The sequence below is a fragment of the Maniola hyperantus genome, chromosome 24 (genome assembly GCF_902806685.2).
Source record: "Maniola hyperantus chromosome 24, iAphHyp1.2, whole genome shotgun sequence".
NCBI lineage: Eukaryota > Metazoa > Arthropoda > Insecta > Lepidoptera > Nymphalidae > Maniola > Maniola hyperantus.
Genome location: NC_048559.1, coordinates 882,184 through 902,935, shown reverse-complemented (window position 1 = coordinate 902,935; position 20,752 = coordinate 882,184). Strand labels below are relative to the sequence as shown.

The following is a 20,752-nucleotide window of genomic DNA, read 5'->3' as shown; positions in this document are numbered from 1 at the left end:
GTGCAAATAAAAGTGTATTTATTATTATTATTACATGGCCTGCCCATTGCCACTCTTCAGCGCGCTAATCCTTTGAGCTATGTCGGTCGCTTTTGTTCTGCGAATTTCCTCGTTCCGGATTTTATCCCTGAGAGTGATACCCAACATAGCTCGCTCATAGCACGCTGAGCGACTATAGAAGAATAGTTAGTCAAAAACGAATCATTTTCGAGTTGACAAATGAAAAACAAAATAAGTTCAGAAAATTTTAATATTTTGTTAATCAACTTAATTTGTTTCATCGCAAGCGATAACGCTTCTTGCGGTTAACGATAGTAAAATAGAAAACAAAATGTACCAACTATAACCACTTGAAAGAACTAACACACTTGAATGGTTAGCTATAGTCCGCGACAGGTTGAGATGGCAATCGGGGTATGACGCGGGGCGTTCCCTCTCCGATTGCCATCTCGACCTGTCGGGTACTATACCTACATGGTATGAACATCCATTTTCTTCAGCTGTTTGTGATCAGCGGTAGGTACAGTACTGCCATCTAGGTAAAAAATGACTAAGCCTAGTAAAATGCGATAATAATAAAACATTTTGATAAAATTTTAAATTGAATGTTTTTTGTATATTTTAAGCTCTACCTACAATGCAAATATACCAAAACCTGATTGTTGTCCCGAAGCGGTTTCCAAAATTATGGTGAACCTAGTGCGTCATGTTACTATAGCAACCAACGTTATAACCATGACAACTGAGATTTATACCTATTCTATTTACGAAACTGCGATCATCCTATTGGCTGAATTTACTTTGCTCTTGCTGCAACTAGGTACTATTTTAGCCAATAATGGAAGCTCTGCAAAAGTGACATTTGTTGAAGATTGACTTATTGGTGACTAAAAGTTTCGTACAAGGATTAATTTTGATCGAAACATACCTATTTATAATAATTTAATTTATTTAGTCAAATATTTTATAACAGAAAATAAAATGGCTTGCAACGAAAACATAGTGAAAAACATGGCGAACGAAATATCCAGGAATTGCCAAAGCGAGAACGTAACAGTCGATCCAGATTTTGTTATTTATTTGATAGAGTTGCTTTTATTGAACCCGAAGTATGGTAAACTGTTTTCGAGGACTATTAGCAGGAATAACTTGGACTTTTTCGTTAAGGAGTGTGTTACCATGCTTAAAGGTGAGTGCACGTTTTTGTTTTACTTGCAACTTTTTTATCAATTAGAATTCCCAAAGAGTCACACTTTACTGTGAGTGTGACTCGATGGGGAAACAATTGATAGATTCCCAGCGAGTCACACTGTTACGCGAGTGGGTGTGACTCGTTGGGTACCCATCGAGTGTTCGGCCGTGGCCAGTTATAGTAGGTACGCGACAGATCGACATGGCAATCAGGGAGAGCAGCCAACGCTGAATTGTGTTTTATTGCGTCGTAACAAGAATCACTATTTATTGAAATGTCTTTGCGGAGCAACCCTTATGTACCTACCTGTATGGTACTATTTATTAATTAGTATTATCTAGTACAATTTAAGAGTATTCACCTTATAAGCAAAAGGTTAAGCAGTCAAATATACTTTTCACAGGCAGTGAAACATCAATAAATACTCTGAAACTGCAATACACGATGCAAACCAACTACGATAAACTACAAACCCTGATCGACAAACACCAGGAGTCCATAGAGCAATGTCTGCGTCCGCTGCTTAGTGAGATACTAGATGACGATCCCGAGCTTGACGACGAGCAAGCCTACAAAAAATTATTCAGGAAGATATCCATTTACATCATACTATCCAGTGGATTGGGCAACCCTGGTTCCATCGTGGTAAGGTTATATAAACACAAATTCTAGTGAACATCGATTTCATAACCCACTCGCTCTTCGAAATCCTTCCTTGAATGAGTAGAGAGAAAGACGTTGTCAAAAAGTACCAAGTGATCATAGCTTGTGTTAAGGTCTCACCACGAACAGAGTTCATAGAATAGAGCATTGTCTGGATCAAATTCTCACAGCGATACTTGATGACCATCCTGAGCTCGACGACGAGCAAGTCTACAATAAACTCTTCAGGAAGATATCCATTTACATCATACTATCCAATGGATTTCTAATAAGATTTACACCATCATTTGGTTAGGAGAGAGGTTAACCGGCCAGTAAGTGTTCTTATATTTTGACACCTCTGTCAAAATATATATTACTTACATATTAGGCTTTGATGCCAGGACCTGCCTTTTCAATGATGCAGGTGCCACCTCGTGCCCACAGTCCATCATTCCTGTAAACCCTCATTGGGATTCTCTCTAGTGAGTACTACGCTATCGGAGCATTCTTGGGAGATAGAACAGTAGGTACAGCAATGGTCTTATATTCCAGACTCTAAAAGAAGGGATGGCTGCATTAGAAAGTGTATTTTCGCTAGATGACCTCAAAGTATTCGTTTCTCTGCCGAGATCAGAGAAGATTCCTCAACTGATTGAACTGATGCATATCACCTCTGGAGTCAGGCTTTTTAACAGGGACTGCAAGAAAGGAGGCGAGGGCATACCTGATTGTAAGTAATTCTTTCTAACATGCTCCCGATATTAAATAAAAATTGTGACACACGATAAACTATTTCTTCAGGCGTAGCGCTGCTATATATATATTGCTATGTATATTGGAAAATGACGACATGTCCAAGCAATGGTTTATATTGAACTGGCATAACGTAATAGAAATTTACGTTGGTTGGAGTGTGTGTGTGTGTGTGTGTTTTACTCTTTCACGGAAAAACTACTGGATGGTTGGCTAAAATTTGGAATGGATATAACTTATACCCTGACTTAACATATAGGCTACTCTTTATCCCGGAAAATGAAAGAGTCCCCGTGGGATTAAAGAACCTATATTAACCACGAGGAAGTTGCAGGTATCATCTGGTTCTAAAATATTTTTGTAACTATCATAACATGAGATACGGGTGTTAAGTTCTATAGATCTCTGTCTTAGAATTTAAATATTCTCTTGGAATATCCAGTGCCATTCAACATAATCGACGCTGGAAAAGCATGCATGTCATCTCTCTCCCACTCGCTGATAGCCGCCATGCAAAGAGTGAATTCACTGACGTCTGCCGTCGCCGACACGATCACCATTCACGAAGAGACCGGGAACATCAATATTGATATACCTCCCAATTCGGATTTGACAGAGTAAGAGCGATCACGCACTCATCCGATACGAATCCGTGAAAATATGTACCATAAAATCTACGTCATAATATTATGTACCATAAAACTAGTTCTATGACAACTTCGGAACGTATTTTCACGGACTCGGATCGAGTAAGTGCGTTCTACACACTTCTAAAATACACAATTCTAAAAGAGCTTTACAGTTAAATGGGCCTGAAAACCTTGATATAGGTTTGATTTCATCCATTATCTATTATTGCCAGCGCTGAAAATAAAAATCTGTAGAATTAAAACACTCGAGTCGTACTAAGTATACAGTGCTGTTAGTATACGGGTTTTACATCTCGACGACGATGATAGATTTCTAGTATATAGGAATAAAGTAATGGTCAAATAAAACAATGCGTTGTTTTAAACTTTAATTTTTTTTTGGCAATCGCAAAAAAACATTGTTAAATACATTGTTAACCCATAGCTCCAAGCTAGGAGTGAAAACATTGTGTTCTAAAACCATATTTCCTTTCTCCAGAAAAAATTACTACCAAATATTCGAACTGTTAGCCTTTAACCGCCAATACGAAGTTTTCATACGCAAGCTTCTGTCCGACGTGGAAACGATGGAACAAAATGGCGCCCAAGACGTGGAGAGGGTTAAGAGTGTTCTAGAAGAATTGCACACCGCTGTCAAGTATAAGGCTGCTGTGCCTGTTGCTACTGTCTTTGTAAGTCATTTTCTTATTCACTTTTTCAAAAAATATAGCTGCATGAGGTGCCTACTTATTCAAGGTGGCACGGGAAAGAATGGAATGAGGTAAAAAAATAATAAGTCCGCCATCTTGGATTTGAAAATAATTGTCACTTTTTAATTAGCACGTCCCCTAAAACCTCGAAAGTAAAACCAGTACCTACCTTTAATAAAAAAACTTTATATCATCTTGATTTGGAAAATGGACGTTATTTTCTTAATCAACACCCCTAATACTTAGCTTCGGAAATATTATTACCTACATCTTTAACTGAAACATTATTTAAAATGTTATGTGATAATGTTGCCGAGCCTATTTTTTACCTACACATTAAGTATTATGAAGTGAAAAAATGTCAGCCAGTTTTGATTTGAAAATGGATGTGATTTTCGTAACTGGCACCCCGAAACACATTTATTATTATTCTTTGGTAGCCGCTCTTCACAAAACTCTGGCGCGTATGGCGATCGATGCAAAACGTAATGTTCCTACTGTCCACTGTGAACCGGCTTATGACCATACTAGCTAACATTCAAGACCACATGAAGATACCTTATACGCTTTTGGAAAATATGCTTCAAGGAAAAAGCGTGGTCAGCGATCAGGTAATAATCACTACTCATATTATAAATGGAAAAGTGTGTTTGTTTGTTGTTTGTGCTTTAATCACGTCGCAACGGAGCAACGGATCGAGGTGATTATGGGTTATTCCCGTTGAGTCACACCCCCGTGAGTAACAGTGGGACTCAACGGGGGGGAAATCCCAGTGTGATTCAAGAGGAATTTTATTTTCCTGTTGAGTCGCACCTGTGATTATTTGTACGAATATAGTAATAGAATATAGTAAAGAGCAGGAAAATGACATTGGCTAATTTTTATCCCGGAAAATCAAAGAGTTCCTACGTTCCCAGCATGACTCTGCCGGTAGGGTGTGGTAATTAGCCACAGCCGTAAGCGGGGCTATAGCATTTCACTAGACCAGAGCAGAGCCAATTTAAAAATTCAAAAAATTCGAATTGCCTTTGCCAAGAATTGAACCTTATAAGGGCACGACACTTACCACTGCGCTAGGGAGGTCGTCAAATAAAACATCATCTTATCTTACTAGGAAAGAATGAGTGAACCAGTCAGCATGAAAGAAAGACTATCCCTTGGTTCATTGAACTATCTATGCCGTGACAGTTTTGGAGAAATCACTGACAGACAAGTGAAGTTCCTGGGTTTTTGTGCCTTATGTCTCACACCCATATTCTAAGTCGTGACCTCATGATTTACTCGACTCGACTCAAGCTCAGTGAGGCGATTTTATATTCTTAATTGTAACTTTTCACCTCAACTCAAAGAGTTTCCTCACTCGAGGTGAGTGCGAGTCGAGGAAGCAACTGTCAAACGTAAGGTTGATCGCCATCTACCTTAAGGAAGTTTTTAAGTGATTTGTAATCAAACAACGCATATTTTACCTGATTTTTATAATGTCTTTCGAAGAATTCATAGAATATATGTACGATAATCCCTATAATTATTTATCGCGACGTTATTTACGTGATGCAGAAAATCCGATAGAGGTTTTTGATGAAAATGAGTTCAAAATTAGATTTCGCTTCACCAAAAATATTGTGGCGGAGTTTTTGTTACCGCTATTATTCCAAAATAGTGCAAACTGTAATAATCGTGGATTGCCAATTCCACCGATAATTCAAGTGCTAGTAGCTTTGCGATTTTACGCAACCGGAAATTTTCAAGTAAGTGGTTAATTACTTAAGATTGATTACCTAATAAGATGGAATTGATAGGACCTACCTACTTTAATTATTATTATTGATATTGTTTGCAGATCGTTTGTGGAGACTTGCACAAAATAAGCCAATCCGTGATATCAAAGATTGTGGCTAATATTTCTAAGGCTTTAGCTTTAAAAATAGGACGCTTCGTCAAGTTTCCCGATGCTCCTGAGCAAGCAAATGTGAAGATGCAGTTTCATCGCGTTGCCGGATTTCCTGGGGTTATAGGATGCATTGATTGTACACACATACCTATAAAAAATCCAAATCGGCAAAACGGTGAAGTTTTTCGCAACCGTAAGGGTTGGTTTTCGATAAATGTGCAAATAGTATGTGGCCCACAAATGGAAATATACGACATTGTAGCACGTTGGCCGGGGTCAGTTCATGACTCTAGAATATTTACAAACAGCAGATGTCACATGAGATTTGAAGAAAGGGAACTTGCAGGCTTACTGATTGGCGATAGTGGTTATGCCCAGTCGTCATACATGTACACGCCTGTTCATAATCCACAAACTCAACCTGAGTTTAGGTACAACAGAGCTCATATCAGCACTAGAAATATTATAGAGAGGTTTAATGGCGTATGGAAAAGAAGGTTCGCCTGTTTGAATAGAAAATTACAAAACAATTTACCAAATACATGTAATATCATAGTAGCATGTGCTGTGCTGCATAACATTAGTATTGAGACCAATCAAGAGATACCTGAACCCATGCCCAACCTTGATGTTGTTCCAGTCTTACACAGTAGTGATACAGCACGAGGTAGCGTTATTAGGGCTGCATTTATAGCAAGACATTTTAGTTAGTAGTAGGTACTATATGTATTATTATTTTCAACCTTACCTACTTGTTTTAATTAAAGTTTGTTCATAGTTTGTTAAATACTACTTACATGTAAATATTTTATATACATATTTTATTATAAGAACAAGAATTCCATTTAAAAAAATTTAAATTAAAATAAATAAGACAATACGCAAAAATAGGATTAGAAAAATAGCCTAAGGATATTTGAGGGAAATAGTTTTTAAACAAAGTTGTAATAAATAATGTTATGTTATAGAGTTAAGAAGTAGTGTAAGAAATTTAAAAAAAAGCTTTTATTATTAACTAGTGTATGCCCGCGACTTCGTCCGCGTGGACTACACAAATTTCAAGCTTGTAATTTACCCCCTTAGGGGTTGAATTTTCAAAAATCCTTTCTTAGCGGAGTAGGCTTACGTCATAACAGCTATCTGCATGCCAAATTTCAGCCTGTTACGTCCAGTAGTTTGAGCTGTGCGTTGATAGATCAGTCAGTCAGTCAGTCACCTTTCTTTTTATATATTTAGATAATAATATTCTATCTTATAAATACTACTCACGACTTAATAATGTATGATGTATAGTTATAAATAAAATAAAATAAAATAAAACAGAACTCTGAATTAGTTTTTCATGTTTTTATTTTTAAATAATAATAAAGCTAGTTCAGCCTCTTCTCTCCTAGCCCTATTGCAGTGAAGAAGTTCCTCTGCAGCTTCCCTCTCAGCTTTAGACCTAAAGAAATTCTCCTCCGCTGCCTTCACCATCCACTCCTTCTCTGCGATTCTGAACTTGTGAAGTTCTTCTTCTCTTTTTTGGGATCGTTCATAATTTTTTTGTCGGATGTTGAACTCCTCTTCAATTGCCTTAGTTCTAATATTTCTTGATCCTGAAAAAAGTAACAGTCATAATTATATTACAAGCCCTAAACAGTTCAGCAATATGTTTTTGATTTCTTGAAAATAGTCGCCGGCTCACGGGCCTCCTCTCCGAATGAGACGGGTTTAGGCCATAATCTGCCACTCTAGCTAAGTGCGGATTGGCTGACTTCACACACCTTCGAAAACATTATGGAGAACTCTCAGGTAAGCAAGTGATAATATTTTAATTGCTGTAAACGTACAACGGCCCGGGATCAAACCTCCGACCTCCCGAATAGGAGGCCGACGTCTTGACCACTTGGCTATCGTCGCGCTACGCGCTACTAGGTATACTATATTTTTTACAAGTACCTTGTGATGAAGCTGCAGTATAATCAGTCAAATGAGACTCAGGGAGCCGAGGCGGAGTGTTTACAATGTTATCTGTGAAAATAATGAAAAGCATGGTTAGTTAAGATTTTTCTGCAGTCTATTTTATATTTTTTATTATTATACTTGAAGGAAATTCTGAAATAAATTTTTAAGGCATATCAAATACTCCAGATTTTTTTATGATTTTTAAAATGTTAATTACGAGTACTTTACCTCTTTCTGCCACAGACTCATTTAAACTTTGTGTTCTGCTTTCAAAGGTAACAGGCAGATCTTGAGGTGTAGATGGGAAGATCAAATGGCCTATTTGCAGTTCTGTGAACCAAAAAAACCATATATTAAAAATCATACAAATTGCCGTCTTTTTATATATTTTTTTGTGACATTTACCTTCACTGCAGGGAATATTATCACTGTCAATAACATCTGTTAACTCCACATCTGTTTGCTCATCAAGAGCAGCTTCCAGTACCGGGTCTGAACTAGAGGTACTAGGTAAAGGATTAAAAGATCCACCACCTGTTCTCATCCTTTCCCTTTTCTCTTGGGCTAACACACTTTTGCGTCTGGTTTTCAAATTATCCCAACATTTTTTGAGTTGAGCTTCAGTTCTCTGAAAAAAAAATTGCCATCTTTAACGTATAAAACAGTGACGACTTGGATTTAAGAGGATTATATTATATTTCTTGAAAACCCTAGGATAGCACTAAGGAATAATTTGAGAAATTTCAATTGGATATTTAAATCTTGTTGGAATCCAATAAGAAATCGTGGGAATACGCTAGTCTATATCAAAATATAAGGTTACCTTAACTAAAAAAACTATAATATTAAAACTAACTACCTGATGTATCAAAGCACACCTCAAACCTCCTAAGAGAATTTGCGTAGAGAATTTACAACGTAAACCTTTGAAGGATTTTAAAATTTTACCCGAGCGAAGCTAGGATGGCCAGCTAGTAAAATATTGCGCTCAAGCGTTTCATAAAGTTTGCCAAATTTAAGAAAAGAATATATTCTGAAATACAGTAGGTACTTACTTTTGAATTTGTTTCCATGGCATTAAACTCCTGTGTTAGGCGAGCCCATGCAGTTTTTTTAATTGCTGCACTTCCCATAGTAGTTGCCATGGAGTTTAAATTATATTTTAAAACCAGCTCTTGCAGACAAATCTTTTCATTTTCATTGAAAAACTGTCTTCCAGTTCCAGCCATTTCAAAAAATAATACTTGGGTAACAGGACAACGCAACTCTAAACACAGTGAAGCACTACGTACGAAATATTTTTGGTCGCAAGCAATCGGCTTCTCAAGTATCACACATTTTTTAACAAACATTTCTTTTTGTTTCAAGTGGTTACCTATTAAAATTTTAGGTTTGTTTTTATGTTGGCTTGCATTTGTATTTTGAATTTTAAGCATCCTGGCACAAGTATGTGACCCTTGACATTGAAAGTTACCTCGCTACAGATAAAACTTTGTTTAAAAATAAGGTTAGCCAGCACAACAAATGAAAAATTCCTCTAAATAATGACGTAATTGTTGAGTTTTACCTCGACTCAGCCTCGACTCCACTCGACTCACACTCATTCGAGGAACCTCATTATTTCCTTACCCTTACAACTAAGAATACCAATTTCGAGGTTCGTTCGAGTCATTCCTTGAGGCTCCCTCGAGTGAGTTGGAGTCGAGGGGCTTTCGAGGTTGCGACTTAGAATATGGGTGTCAGTGTCGGAGCCTTGGTACCCAGTAATTTAAAAGTGGGGCTGATCAAATCTAGAGGTGGTAGATACGGTTTCTGCAATGTTAAAATGGCGGCTCGATTCAGTAAAGATCCTCAGAGGTAAGTTTTTTGAGTATAATAATTAGTATTCCATATCTCCAGAGAAAAAGGGACGCCTATGCATAAAACCTTTGAAAGGTTTTTAAAATGAGACAGTTTCCATTTTACTTTGACATTATACTGTTTCAGTGCTCGAAATCTATTAACGTTGTCGAGATGTGCAAACTATTGCTAAGCCTTTTGTACCTAAGCTTAGTACGAGTTTGCACTTCTCGATCACGTTGAAAGATGTCGAGAATCAAAATACTAACATTACGGTAAATAATTCTAAATTACTCTTGTTTCCTTTCAAAGATACGTGAACGAAGTCCTGAATTTTGCGAGGAACAACCCGCATGTCATCAATTTGTTGAACATTTTGGAAGATGTGAGCAACGTGAAGCATATCGACAATCTTGTTGTTAAAGTGATTCCCAAAAGTGAGTATAAACAGCATGCTAAAATATTCCAGTTGGACAGTGACGTTTTCGATTATATTTTTTACCTCATTTGAAATCGGAGAATTTTTCAGATTTTTATTTTATTTTCACGCAACGGCTAACTTATTAAAATTTTTCGGTTTGGCATATCCCAGTCAATTTTTAGTCACTGACTGATACACAATGCACTACAGTCTAAGAACCTATTGTCTAAAGTATTGGTTAGAATGCGCACCGGAAAGCACAGCGTTGCAAGACCCCCACTAGGTGGACTGACGATATCAAACGAATCACAGTGAGCCGCTGGATTCAGGCGGCGAAAGACCGTGGCGCGGCGTGGGGAAGTGCCTACAAGAGCACTATGTCTAGCAGTTGGCGTCTATCGATTTTTACATTACTAATTTTTTACTCTGCAGCTAAAATATGCCACAAGGACATACAAACTGAAGTCCACTCCATAGAGGGATATATAGAGAAGGACTACTCACCTAACCTGTGGGAGTGGAAGAGACGAGCATGCCAATGGGTTTGTATGACATTGATTTATTTCAGAATACCCTCAACTATTGCATTAATAATTTTCTCTCTCTGCATCATTTTCCTCATTTCTGAAGGTCGTGACCCCCTTTCATTAACCATTATAATGGTCCAGCTAAATGTTAAAAGTGGTCTATGAGGAAAAAAGCCTGGGAACATGTGATCTAATTCATTATACTTTCAGGCCACTATAGTGAATTGCCAAACACATTCTACTCAAACCAACTACAGCCATCTACGATCAGAGATACACACACAAACCGTCCATCCAAGAGACAAATCCTTCCAAACCAAGAAGGATTCTGGCGTGAATACCAATCCGCATGACGTTTTCCTGTGGGGTCTGAGAGGACAGATCGGTTATGGGCAACACCCTATGAAGTTACTGGGCATGTTTGCGGAGAAAAAGAAAGGTAATGGTGACGAATTTCTAAATGACAAGGTTGCATGGAAACTGTCGGCTTTGCAGTCAGCAGCCCACAAGGCACCTAGTTACATTGCTACATACATACACACACATACATACATACATACATACATACATACATAGTTATATTGCTATTATGTATGGCATAGGTAATGCATAGTACGCGACAGATCGAGATCGCAATCGGGGAGGGAACGCCCCGCACACCCCATGCGCTAACCCGGTGCGGGCCAGCGCGAGTGACGTGCGGGTGTGAGGAGCATCCCCCCGCCTCATACCCCGATTGCCATCTCAACCTGTCGCGTACTTACTACCACTCGCATTAACGATGAAACCTGGTGAGGAAACTTGCATGCTTGAGTTCTCTATAATGCTCTCAAAAGTGTGTGAAGTCTGGAAATCCGCACTTGGCCAGTGTGGTGGACTATGGCCAACAGCTTCTCATACTGAGAGGAGACCCGTGCTCTGTAGTGATTTTTTTGTAAAAGTGCATGTCCGCCATCTTGGATTTGAAAATAAATGTCATCCCGGAAAAATGCACATTCAGTCAACACTTGTTACACACTCAATATGTAGGTGTGACTCAACGGGAAAACAATTTCAAAAATTCCCATTGAGTCATAGAGTTACTTAACGGGCAACAATTAATCCAAAAAAATCCCGTTGAGTCAGTGTTACTCACGGGGGTGTGACTCAACGGGAATAACCCAATGATCATGATGATTATTGTGTTGTTTTTCTGCATAGAGCAAGATTTCACGGGATGCAGTTGGCCGTGCGTATCTCCACAGGATTTGAACACGAAAGACGTTGGAACTGACGATGCTTGGACGTAAAAATAATTATCATTAAATAGATAGCATAATAATTATTATTATAAGTCCCACAAATTGCTATTGCGCATGGAACCATGTCTCATTAACATCGAAATTACGTTATTTGACGTCAGCCGAAATAAAAATATACCATCAGCTCGAAACTTCAGTCTAGTGCTGACGTCACTAAAATGGCGGCCACGCGCACTAGCAAATTGCGGGACTTATAATATACGTGCTAATGTTCATCTTTAGTTAAAGTTCATTTAGCGATCTATGCCCTACTTTGTGCCGAGAGTACCTACCTAATGTCTTTTGAACATTTTTCAATAAATGATGTCAAAAAAATAGAAACCTGGGTTTTCAATTATCCATACTATTACTACCCTAATCCATTCTGCTTATACTAGGGTAATTGGTGCAGAGTCTGAGCGTAACTAGAGTATTTGCATCCCCCTCTTACCAACGTGTTAAAAAAAGGACAGACAAACCAAATTTAATTTAGAACTATCAAACCTTGTGATTTTAGCTGCCAGTCGCGAGCTTTTTATGTAATAGTGCACTAAAGTTTACAGTCCTTAAATCTAAAATTCATTTTCCGTCCTTTTTGAGCAGTATTAAAAGAAAAAGATGCAGATACCTACTCTAACTTTAGTTTACAGAAAGGCAACCGAATCGACGCCATTGTTTAAATTTGTAGCGTGCACTCAAATTTAGAGTCTAAATGTAAAATTCATGTTCCGTTTTTTTAGCAATATTAAAAAGAAAAAGATGCAGATACTCTAATTTTAGTTCAGAGAAAGACAACAGAATCGGCGCCTGTAAGTTTAGTAAATAATAAGAAAATTTTAACTAATCAATCTTTATTTTCAAAATAACATCTTATAGGTAAGTATGATAAATTAATTCGTTTTTGGCGGTTGAGAAGTGAAGAGAGACAAGAGCGAGAGAGACACTGACCGCTGATTTGATTACTTATCTACACGAGAATAAAATCTGTACCTATATATAAAAGGAAAAGCTGACTGACTGACTGATCTATCAACGCACAGCTCAAACTACTGGACGGATCGGACTGAAAGGAGTAACCAGGTCAAAAAATTCTGGGGCACACTCTCTGAAATAGTTATATCCCTCAAAGCTCCTTAAAATCCTCAGCCGTACCGTCTGCCGATTTGCGACGGCCTTAACCCCTCAACCGCCATTATATTTGAATAGGGTCCTAGAGATCTATAGAGCGCACTCTGACTTAGCTTAGATTTAAGACAGAGTTAAACCGAGACAGAGCTATATCTCTCACATAAATCTGTCTCGTTTTGACTCAATCTTAAGTCTGAGCAAAGTCAAAGTGCGCTCTATAGATCTCAGCTTTAGACTGTAGTAATAAAACGACGTGATTTTATGTATAGCGGTAGTTTATGGAGCTAGAATTTATTATTAAATGGAATAATAAAAAAAACATTATTTTTATAATAATAAAAAATCAACGTCACGCTGTACGGAAAGCGATTAATGACGTCACAAGGCGTAAACGACAAATATTATCCCGCAGATATTACTCTATTTTTATGTTTAAAATTGATAAAAATGCCGTCATTATTCCATACAGTGTGACGTTCATGTTAAAAATAAATAAAAATCATGTTTTTTTTAAAATCATTTTCTTTAATAATGAATTCTAGCCCCATAAAACTACCGCTATACAAAAAAATTTATTACTACAATCCAAGACCCTATTGTATTGACCGCAAGTTATTTTCGTAGCTTGGTCAGCATAGCTTTGGTTTCCCTCATGAATATGACCTCGTCCGCTTGCGCTTTGACCCTGGCCAGCTCATGACTGCGCGCTTGGACCTCAGCAACTTCATCCTGTAGCGCTTTTGGTAATAACCCGTCTGGTATGTTCAAGCCTAAATACTTTTTCTGAAAAGAAAAAAAAGGTTTTTATGATTTTGTGTCTCAAATAAAAATGTTCTCAAAGGTGTGTGAGGTCTGCCAATCCGCACTTGGCCAGCATGGTAATGTTCAAGCCCCTTCTCATTCTGAGAGGAGACAGACTATGGCCAAACCCCTTATCATTATGAGAGGAGACCCGTGCTCTGTAGTGAGTCTGCGATGGGTTGATCATGATGATGATGTGTCTCAAAAGGAAAAAGATCGCTTCGTCGATGACGTTTTGATTTCACCAAATTGACAGACACATATGAATGTGTCTGCCGTGTCTGTCAATTCGGTGAAATCAAAACGTTATAGGGTACTTCCTGTTGACCTAGAATCATGAAATTGGGCAGGGATCAATGTATTTTATTATAGCACAAGGGAAAAATCCATAAATTTCCTGCCGGCTATTGTAGTTACCTACTTGTAAAAGCTTATTTGTGTAAAGAATAAGTCCTACTTCTATTCTATTCTACTGTAATAACTTACCATCATCGCATCACAGCTTTCTTCATATGCTGCCAATTTCTGTTTCGACTGCCTAGTATACTCTTGTATGTTATCCGGATTTGGATTTTGACTCAACAGATTTTGTTTAGAATCTTCCAAAACCTTCCTAAAATGTGCTAAATGTCGATTCCCTCGATCGAATTCCGCTTGCAACTCGATGGCTTTTTGCTTGATTTTCAAAATTTCATATTCAAATTCTAGTTTTTGAGATATTTCCCTCGATTTGTGTAGAGATATCGATATTGGGTCTAATTCTTGAAGTTGTAAGTCGGTTTGAATTTTCGATAACTGTTCGAGTGGTGTTCGAGTTTCTTGTTGTATCTTCTCAAAACTAATGTTCAATTTTTGTAGGGTGTCTGATATTAGAGCATCTGAAATTTTTTAAATAGGTTCCTTTTGATTAATCCTAAGCGCCAATGTCTGCACCCGTACGTAGTCGAAATTCCACAGATACGTACGAAGCGATTTGTCTCCTCATTTCTAATTCGAACCGCTAAGATTTGGAACACCCTTCCAGCATCAGTTTTCCCCTCCAATTATAATATAGGTACCTTCAAGACAAGAGTGAATAGGCATCTTTCCAAGCAAGCGCGCTTCATCTTGGGCTGCATCATCACTTGCCACCCAGGTCTGATTGCAGCCAAGCGCTAGTCTATAATATTAAAAAAAAACTCATATTTTTAGCATCATCATGATCAACCCCTCACCGGCTCACTACAGACCACGGGTCTCTTCTCAGAGTGAGAAGGGTTTTGACCATATTATACCATGCTGGCCATGTGCGGATTGGTAGACTTCACACACCTTTGAAAACATTATGGATGGTCTCGACAGACCTCTCAGGCATGCAGGTTTCCTCACGATGTTTTCCTTCCATGAAGCAAGTGACATTTAATTACTTAAAACGCACATTACTTGGAAAAGGTAGAGGTGCGTGTCCGGGATCGAACCCCCGACCTCCGATTAGAGTGTGGACGTCGTAACCACTAGGCTATCACTGTTTTTAGCATAGTTTTAACCAAATGTAGATAAAGTCTCAAACTAAGGTACAACTGCTAACTCATTAACAATAAGACTGTTTAGGGTTCCGTACCGGAAGGGTGGCAACGGGACTATTATACTAAGACTCCACTGTCCGTCCGTTTGCCTGGGAATTTTTAAAGAATCATCAATCGTTAAAATGTTTTTACGAAATTCAGTACAGAGATACCTTGCATCTACTACTGGGCTACTAAAGGCTACTTTTTGTCCTTTAAGTTCCCACAGGATTTTAAAAACCTAAAGTCACACGGGCGAAGCCGCGGGCATCAGCTAGTCAGAAAATAAAACAATCAAAGCAAAATTCATACAATTTATTAACAAACTGGTGACAGAAGGGCTGGCTCATTTTTTGCGCAGCGGATCAGCCTGGCTGTCCAGCGCGGAAATGCAGCCAGTATTCTTGGCACCATTCCACGCGGTCATGATTTATATAGTAATTAGATAAGGCTAGCTTTAAGTTTTATTGTATTAAAAAAAAAAAAAAAAAAAAAAAAAAAAAAAAATTATTAACATTAAACAATAGTACTAACATTAAACAATAGACTATCTTAAAATTTACACTATTTTAAACTAAATTCGTAAAGGTCTAGGTTCAATCAATCTTCAAACTAGGAAACTGAACTAGATCCTCAATCCTTTTAGCAACACTCAACAAAACCTGTTCCGACAAAGCAGACCCCATCAACTGTAACGATAACGGTAAGTTGTTATTGGATAACCTGATGGGAATGGATATAGCAGGGATCCCCGCCATATTAGCAGGCTGTGTGCAATAGTCCTGCAACGCACATTGGTCTCTATTATGTCTAGACCTGAAATCTTGATATGACGGAGCATCTGTCAATGTAGTTGGTGTTAACAGTAAATCTACAGAATTTGGGCCATTAAAAATCTTAATAAAATCATCAGATATTAATCGACGTAACTTCAGCGCTTTAAGAAAGTATTTTTCATAATTCCGTGTCAATAAAAAGTAGTTGCCAGCGAAAATTCTTGATCGAACTACGTCGTTAAATCCTTCGCTACGTGTTGTAGCATATAATTCTTCGGTAGAATAGACCTCGGAAGTTCTAAGTCCAAATTCTAAGCCGTCGTATCTTGCCATGTTACTGGCTACTTCACATTGGTTCAAAATTGAATACACAGCTATAGAAACTGATGTATGAGGTAAACTAACCGTTTCAATTTGACATTGCTCATTTTCTAATAAATCAGCAATGTCTCTCCATAAGTCAACAACCTCTGCACTCATGCCTTCACAATGATACTCTTTGGGTATACCTATTTTAATTTTTGATAAATCAATATCTTTTACTTCTATGCTTTTAAAAGGCTTTTTTATTGTTGTAGAGTCTAATATATCAGGGCCGGCTATACAATTTAGTATTGCTGTTAAATCTCTAATATTTCGAGCTAGTATGCCAGGTACATCCATGGAATTTACCAAAGGTATTAGACCATGACGAGACACAAGTCCGTAAGTTGGTTTAAGGCCAATAACTCCACATAAAGCGGCAGGATTTCTTGTGGATCCACCTGTGTCCGAACCAATGGCTGCCACACAAGACCCTGTGCTCACAGCGACTGCGCTACCACCAGAGCTACCTCCGGATATCTTCCAATCCTCGTTATAACACCAAGGGTTGCGTGTTGGACCAAATATGGAATCAACAGTACCTGAACCCATTGCAAACTCATCCAAATTAGATTTCCCGACAAGACAAGCACCAGAATTGATGAGTCGTGAATAGACCGTCGCGTCGTAAGTCGGCACGAAGTTTCTCAACATTTTCGATGCACAGGTTGTGGGTATATTTTTAGTACAAAAATTATCTTTGACAGCGATCGTAACACCCTCTAAAGGCCTCATTTTCTTATCAATATAAGTCCGTTTTTCGCTCTCGATAGCATGGTTTTCGGATATTTCCTCTGGTAGAGTAATAAAAGCGTTCAATTCACTTTTTTGTTTCGCTCTCTGAATACACAAATCTACGAAACTTGTCGGAGTCAGTAACTTCTCTTGAAACGCTTTGTGTATTTCTTTAATTGTATACGACGTTAACTTGTTCATTTTATGTTAGAAATAGATTTTTTAATCAAAAATTAGGTTATTTTTGATGTTATAAATATTTGGCGACAAAATAAACTCGATAAAGAAATGTCAAAATGAAAGACAGTCGTAAACTTCTAAAGTCTAAAAACTTTAAAACCCTTACTTACCGAGAGCCTCATTTTCCAAGTTTTCTCTATCGGCAATAGTTTTGAGTAGCTTTGTATCATTTTCATTTTTATCAGCGTGGTTATCCATGTTTTTACTTATTTCCTAGAAATTACCTATTATTAAAATAAATTCAAGCGACGAGAAAACGTGCAAATAAATTCAAATTTTTGACATTCGGCATTTCGTTCAAAAAAGTGCTGTATTATTTTACTCTTTGTGCTCTAGAACAGTGTTTCCCATTTGCCGGGTCGTGACCCGGTACCGGACCGTCAAAATAAGATCCCGTGTCACAACATTAAGTAAGTAAATCTCCGTCTGATTATTCCGAATCTTTGGAACATATCCTTTTAGAGTTGCTGTTTGGTAACCGCAAAGTGCTTCTAGGTGTGTTCTACAGCCCTTCGCTTCGTATAGACTACTTTCAAGAATTTGAGACATTATTAGAGAACTTTCTACCCAATGCAGATCACTCCATCATCATGGGTGATTTTAACACATGTCTAATAAAGAACGATTCGCGAGCGCTTAGATTAAAAAATATAGTTAATAGTTCAAATTTATCGATACTTCAAACAAACCCAACTCACTATTTCCCAAATTGTGCACCCTCACAGCTCGACCTCATGATTGTCTCTGACCCAGTGCATGTTAGTGTGCATGGTCAGCTAACTGCTGACGCGTTTTCCTATCACGATCTAGTATATGTATCGTATAAGGTAAAGCCACCTAAGCTTAAACCGACTACAGTTATGCGGCGTTCTTTTAAAAAATTTAATAACGAAAAATTCTTGCGCGACTTGAATGGCATAGCTTGGGACATAATTTTCGAGGCGTCCACGATGGATGATAAACTTTCTATCTTCAATTCCCTTCTTATTGAACTTTTTGACATACATGCTCCTTTACGGCCAATTAAGTTGAAACATCTGCCCGCACCTTGGCTCACTGATGATATTAAGCTTGTCATGACGAAACGTAATTCTGCTAAATCAAAATACAAGCTCAAACCGTCAGAAACAAACCTACTCAAGTATAAGCGACTGCGGAACCGCTGTAATAAGATGTGCAGAGACGCTCAGCGCAACTATATTCACAGTTCAGTGAATGGGCAAAGTACCTTAAAGGTGTGGAGATTCTTGGAATCGTTGGGTGTTGGACAACAGCATAAGGGTGTTGCCCAGAATATTGACTTCAATGCGCTAAACTTCCACTTTTCGCATGTCCCTACGAATATACATAACAAATCTAAAACAATATCCTCCATTAACTCGCAGCCAAGACCAAATTTTACTATGTTTAGTTTTAGCCCAATCAGCCCTGATGAAATTAAAAAGCACATTTTTGCAGTAAAATCAGACGCCATAGGCTGTGACGGAGTTAGCCGTAAGATGATTATTTTAAGCTTGGACTGCATCCTACATATTCTATCCCATCTGTTCAATCACTCCCTTTCTTCTAATATCTTTCCCAGTGCCTGGCGTGTTGCTCAAGTTATCCCTATCCCCAAAATCACCAATCCAACTTTATTCTCTCACTATCGCCCTATTTCCATTCTCCCTTTCTTATCCAAAGTCCTTGAGCGCATTGTCCACTCCCAACTCTCATTGTTCCTAACTAAAAACAATATACTCAGTCCTCATCAATCTGGTTTTCGTAGAGGGCACAGCACTGTCACGGCACTAACGAAAGTTTGTGATGACATTCGCTTTGGTATCGATAATAAACAGGTGACGATTTTGGCACTGCTTGACTTTTCAAACGCATTTAACACAGTTGATTTCGAAATACTCTTGGCTACCCTCAAATCCATTAATATTTCTTCAGCTGCTGTTAGTTGGTTTCAGTCCTATCTATATGATCGTTCGCAGTGCATCCGTGCTAAAGATAAACTATCGTCTTACTGTCGTCTCAGTGCTGGTGTTCCACAGGGTGGTGTCCTATCTCCTTTACTTTTTTCCATTTTTATCAATACCGTCACCAATCTTCTTTCTTTACCATATCATCTCTATGCTGATGATTTCCAACTATACGTGTCCACTTCTGTGGAACAAATCGCTGAGGCCGTTGAGCGCTTAAACTCTGAACTGAATGTGGTCTGCGGTTGGAGTAAAGATCATGGATTGTTGGTAAATGCTAGTAAATCCCAGATCATTGTCATAGGTAACTCCAGGCAAATTTCCAAACTTGACTACCCTTCATTACCACCAGTGATCTTTGATGGTTCTGCGCTACCGTACAGTCATACTGTAAAAAATCTTGGGATTATCATGGATAGCAATCTATCATGGAAACCGCAAGTTTCAGCTGTTAGCAAAAAAGTCTTTGGTGCTTATGGATCCCTAAAAAGGTGGAAAAACTTACTACCCGTTAAGACCAAGATCTTGCTTGCCAATACCCTCCTTCTTCCAATCTTGGATTACGCCGATGCCTGCTACCTAGATTTAAATGAAGACCTACTAAATAAACTGGAGCGACTGCAAAACTTGTGCATTCGGTTCATTTTTGGTCTAAGGAAATACGACCATGTATCTGAATATCGTAAAAAACTGAACTGGCTCCCTATTAGGCATCGACGTAATCTGCATGTTCTTTCTATCCTATTTGCCACACTTTTCCATCCCTGGTCACCACCCTACCTTAAAGATCAGTTTAAATTTTTTAGCTCCTTCGAACGTGATCGCGGCCTGCGTTCCTGTTACGATTTCAAGCTTATAACGACCAAACATAATACGCATGGCTACGCGGAATCATTTACTGTAAAAGCAGCTTCGCTGTGGAATGCACTTCCGGTCGAAATAAGACGCTCCAAATCGCTGGCAATTTTTAAAAACCGTGTCAAGAAACACTATCTGTCACTGTAGATTTTCTGCCATAACTATATTATGTACAGTTAGCTATGTAGTATGTATTATTTATTTAATTATACTATATTGATTTTATATAGTATTTATATCCATGTATATTGTATATATTATATTATATTTTATAGTATGTACCTATTAGAGTGTATGTGTTTATATATACCTATATATATTTATATATATATTATATTTATAGCTACATTGCGACTCCCCGTCTTACAGTTCTATAAGTTCTTAAGTATGGGTTGCCTGGAAGAGATCACTTTAGTGATAAGGTCGCCCTTTGTTTTTTAAGTGTATCCTGTATTCTTACTCTCTGTAAATCTATTAACAATAAAGTTATTTTAAATTTAAATTAA

At 38.0% G+C, this 20,752-nt stretch overlaps 5 protein-coding genes across 5 annotated transcripts; 2 read left to right on the top strand and 3 right to left on the bottom strand.

Annotated features, from left to right (window-relative positions):
* The first annotated feature begins 6 nt into the window (after positions 1-6).
* Positions 7-12,152, top strand: LOC117993579 (cilia- and flagella-associated protein 206). Its single transcript, XM_069506790.1, has 11 exons — positions 7-1,189; positions 1,596-1,837; positions 2,390-2,567; positions 3,033-3,207; positions 3,719-3,911; positions 4,370-4,540; positions 5,044-5,163; positions 9,497-9,624; positions 9,919-10,043; positions 10,460-10,569; positions 10,765-12,152. Exons 1-11 carry the CDS (start codon positions 982-984, stop codon positions 11,128-11,130), a joined length of 2,016 nt encoding a protein of 671 aa, XP_069362891.1. The 5' UTR covers positions 7-981; the 3' UTR covers positions 11,131-12,152.
* Positions 5,199-7,031, top strand: LOC138404043 (putative nuclease HARBI1). The gene is made up of 2 exons (XM_069506789.1): positions 5,199-5,677; positions 5,770-7,031. The coding sequence occupies exons 1-2, from the start codon at positions 5,408-5,410 to the stop codon at positions 6,529-6,531; spliced, it is 1,032 nt and encodes a 343-aa protein (XP_069362890.1). The 5' UTR covers positions 5,199-5,407; the 3' UTR covers positions 6,532-7,031.
* LOC138404038 (uncharacterized) lies at positions 7,153-9,509 on the bottom strand. The gene is made up of 5 exons (XM_069506786.1): positions 8,823-9,509; positions 8,173-8,393; positions 7,996-8,097; positions 7,762-7,833; positions 7,153-7,418 (listed from the first exon to the last, which is right to left on the bottom strand). The coding sequence occupies exons 1-5, from the start codon at positions 8,843-8,845 to the stop codon at positions 7,153-7,155; spliced, it is 684 nt and encodes a 227-aa protein (XP_069362887.1). The 5' UTR covers positions 8,846-9,509.
* Positions 12,153-12,668: 516 nt separating the features above from the next.
* LOC117993375 (serologically defined colon cancer antigen 8 homolog) lies at positions 12,669-17,727 on the bottom strand. The gene is made up of 3 exons (XM_069507008.1): positions 17,532-17,727; positions 14,250-14,641; positions 12,669-13,745 (listed from the first exon to the last, which is right to left on the bottom strand). Exons 1-3 carry the CDS (start codon positions 17,617-17,619, stop codon positions 13,575-13,577), a joined length of 651 nt encoding a protein of 216 aa, XP_069363109.1. The 5' UTR covers positions 17,620-17,727; the 3' UTR covers positions 12,669-13,574.
* GatA (glutamyl-tRNA(Gln) amidotransferase subunit A, mitochondrial) lies at positions 15,798-17,495 on the bottom strand. The gene has a single exon (XM_034981166.2). It carries the CDS (start codon positions 17,380-17,382, stop codon positions 15,904-15,906), a length of 1,479 nt encoding a protein of 492 aa, XP_034837057.1. The 5' UTR covers positions 17,383-17,495; the 3' UTR covers positions 15,798-15,903.
* Positions 17,728-20,752: the final 3,025 nt, after the last annotated feature.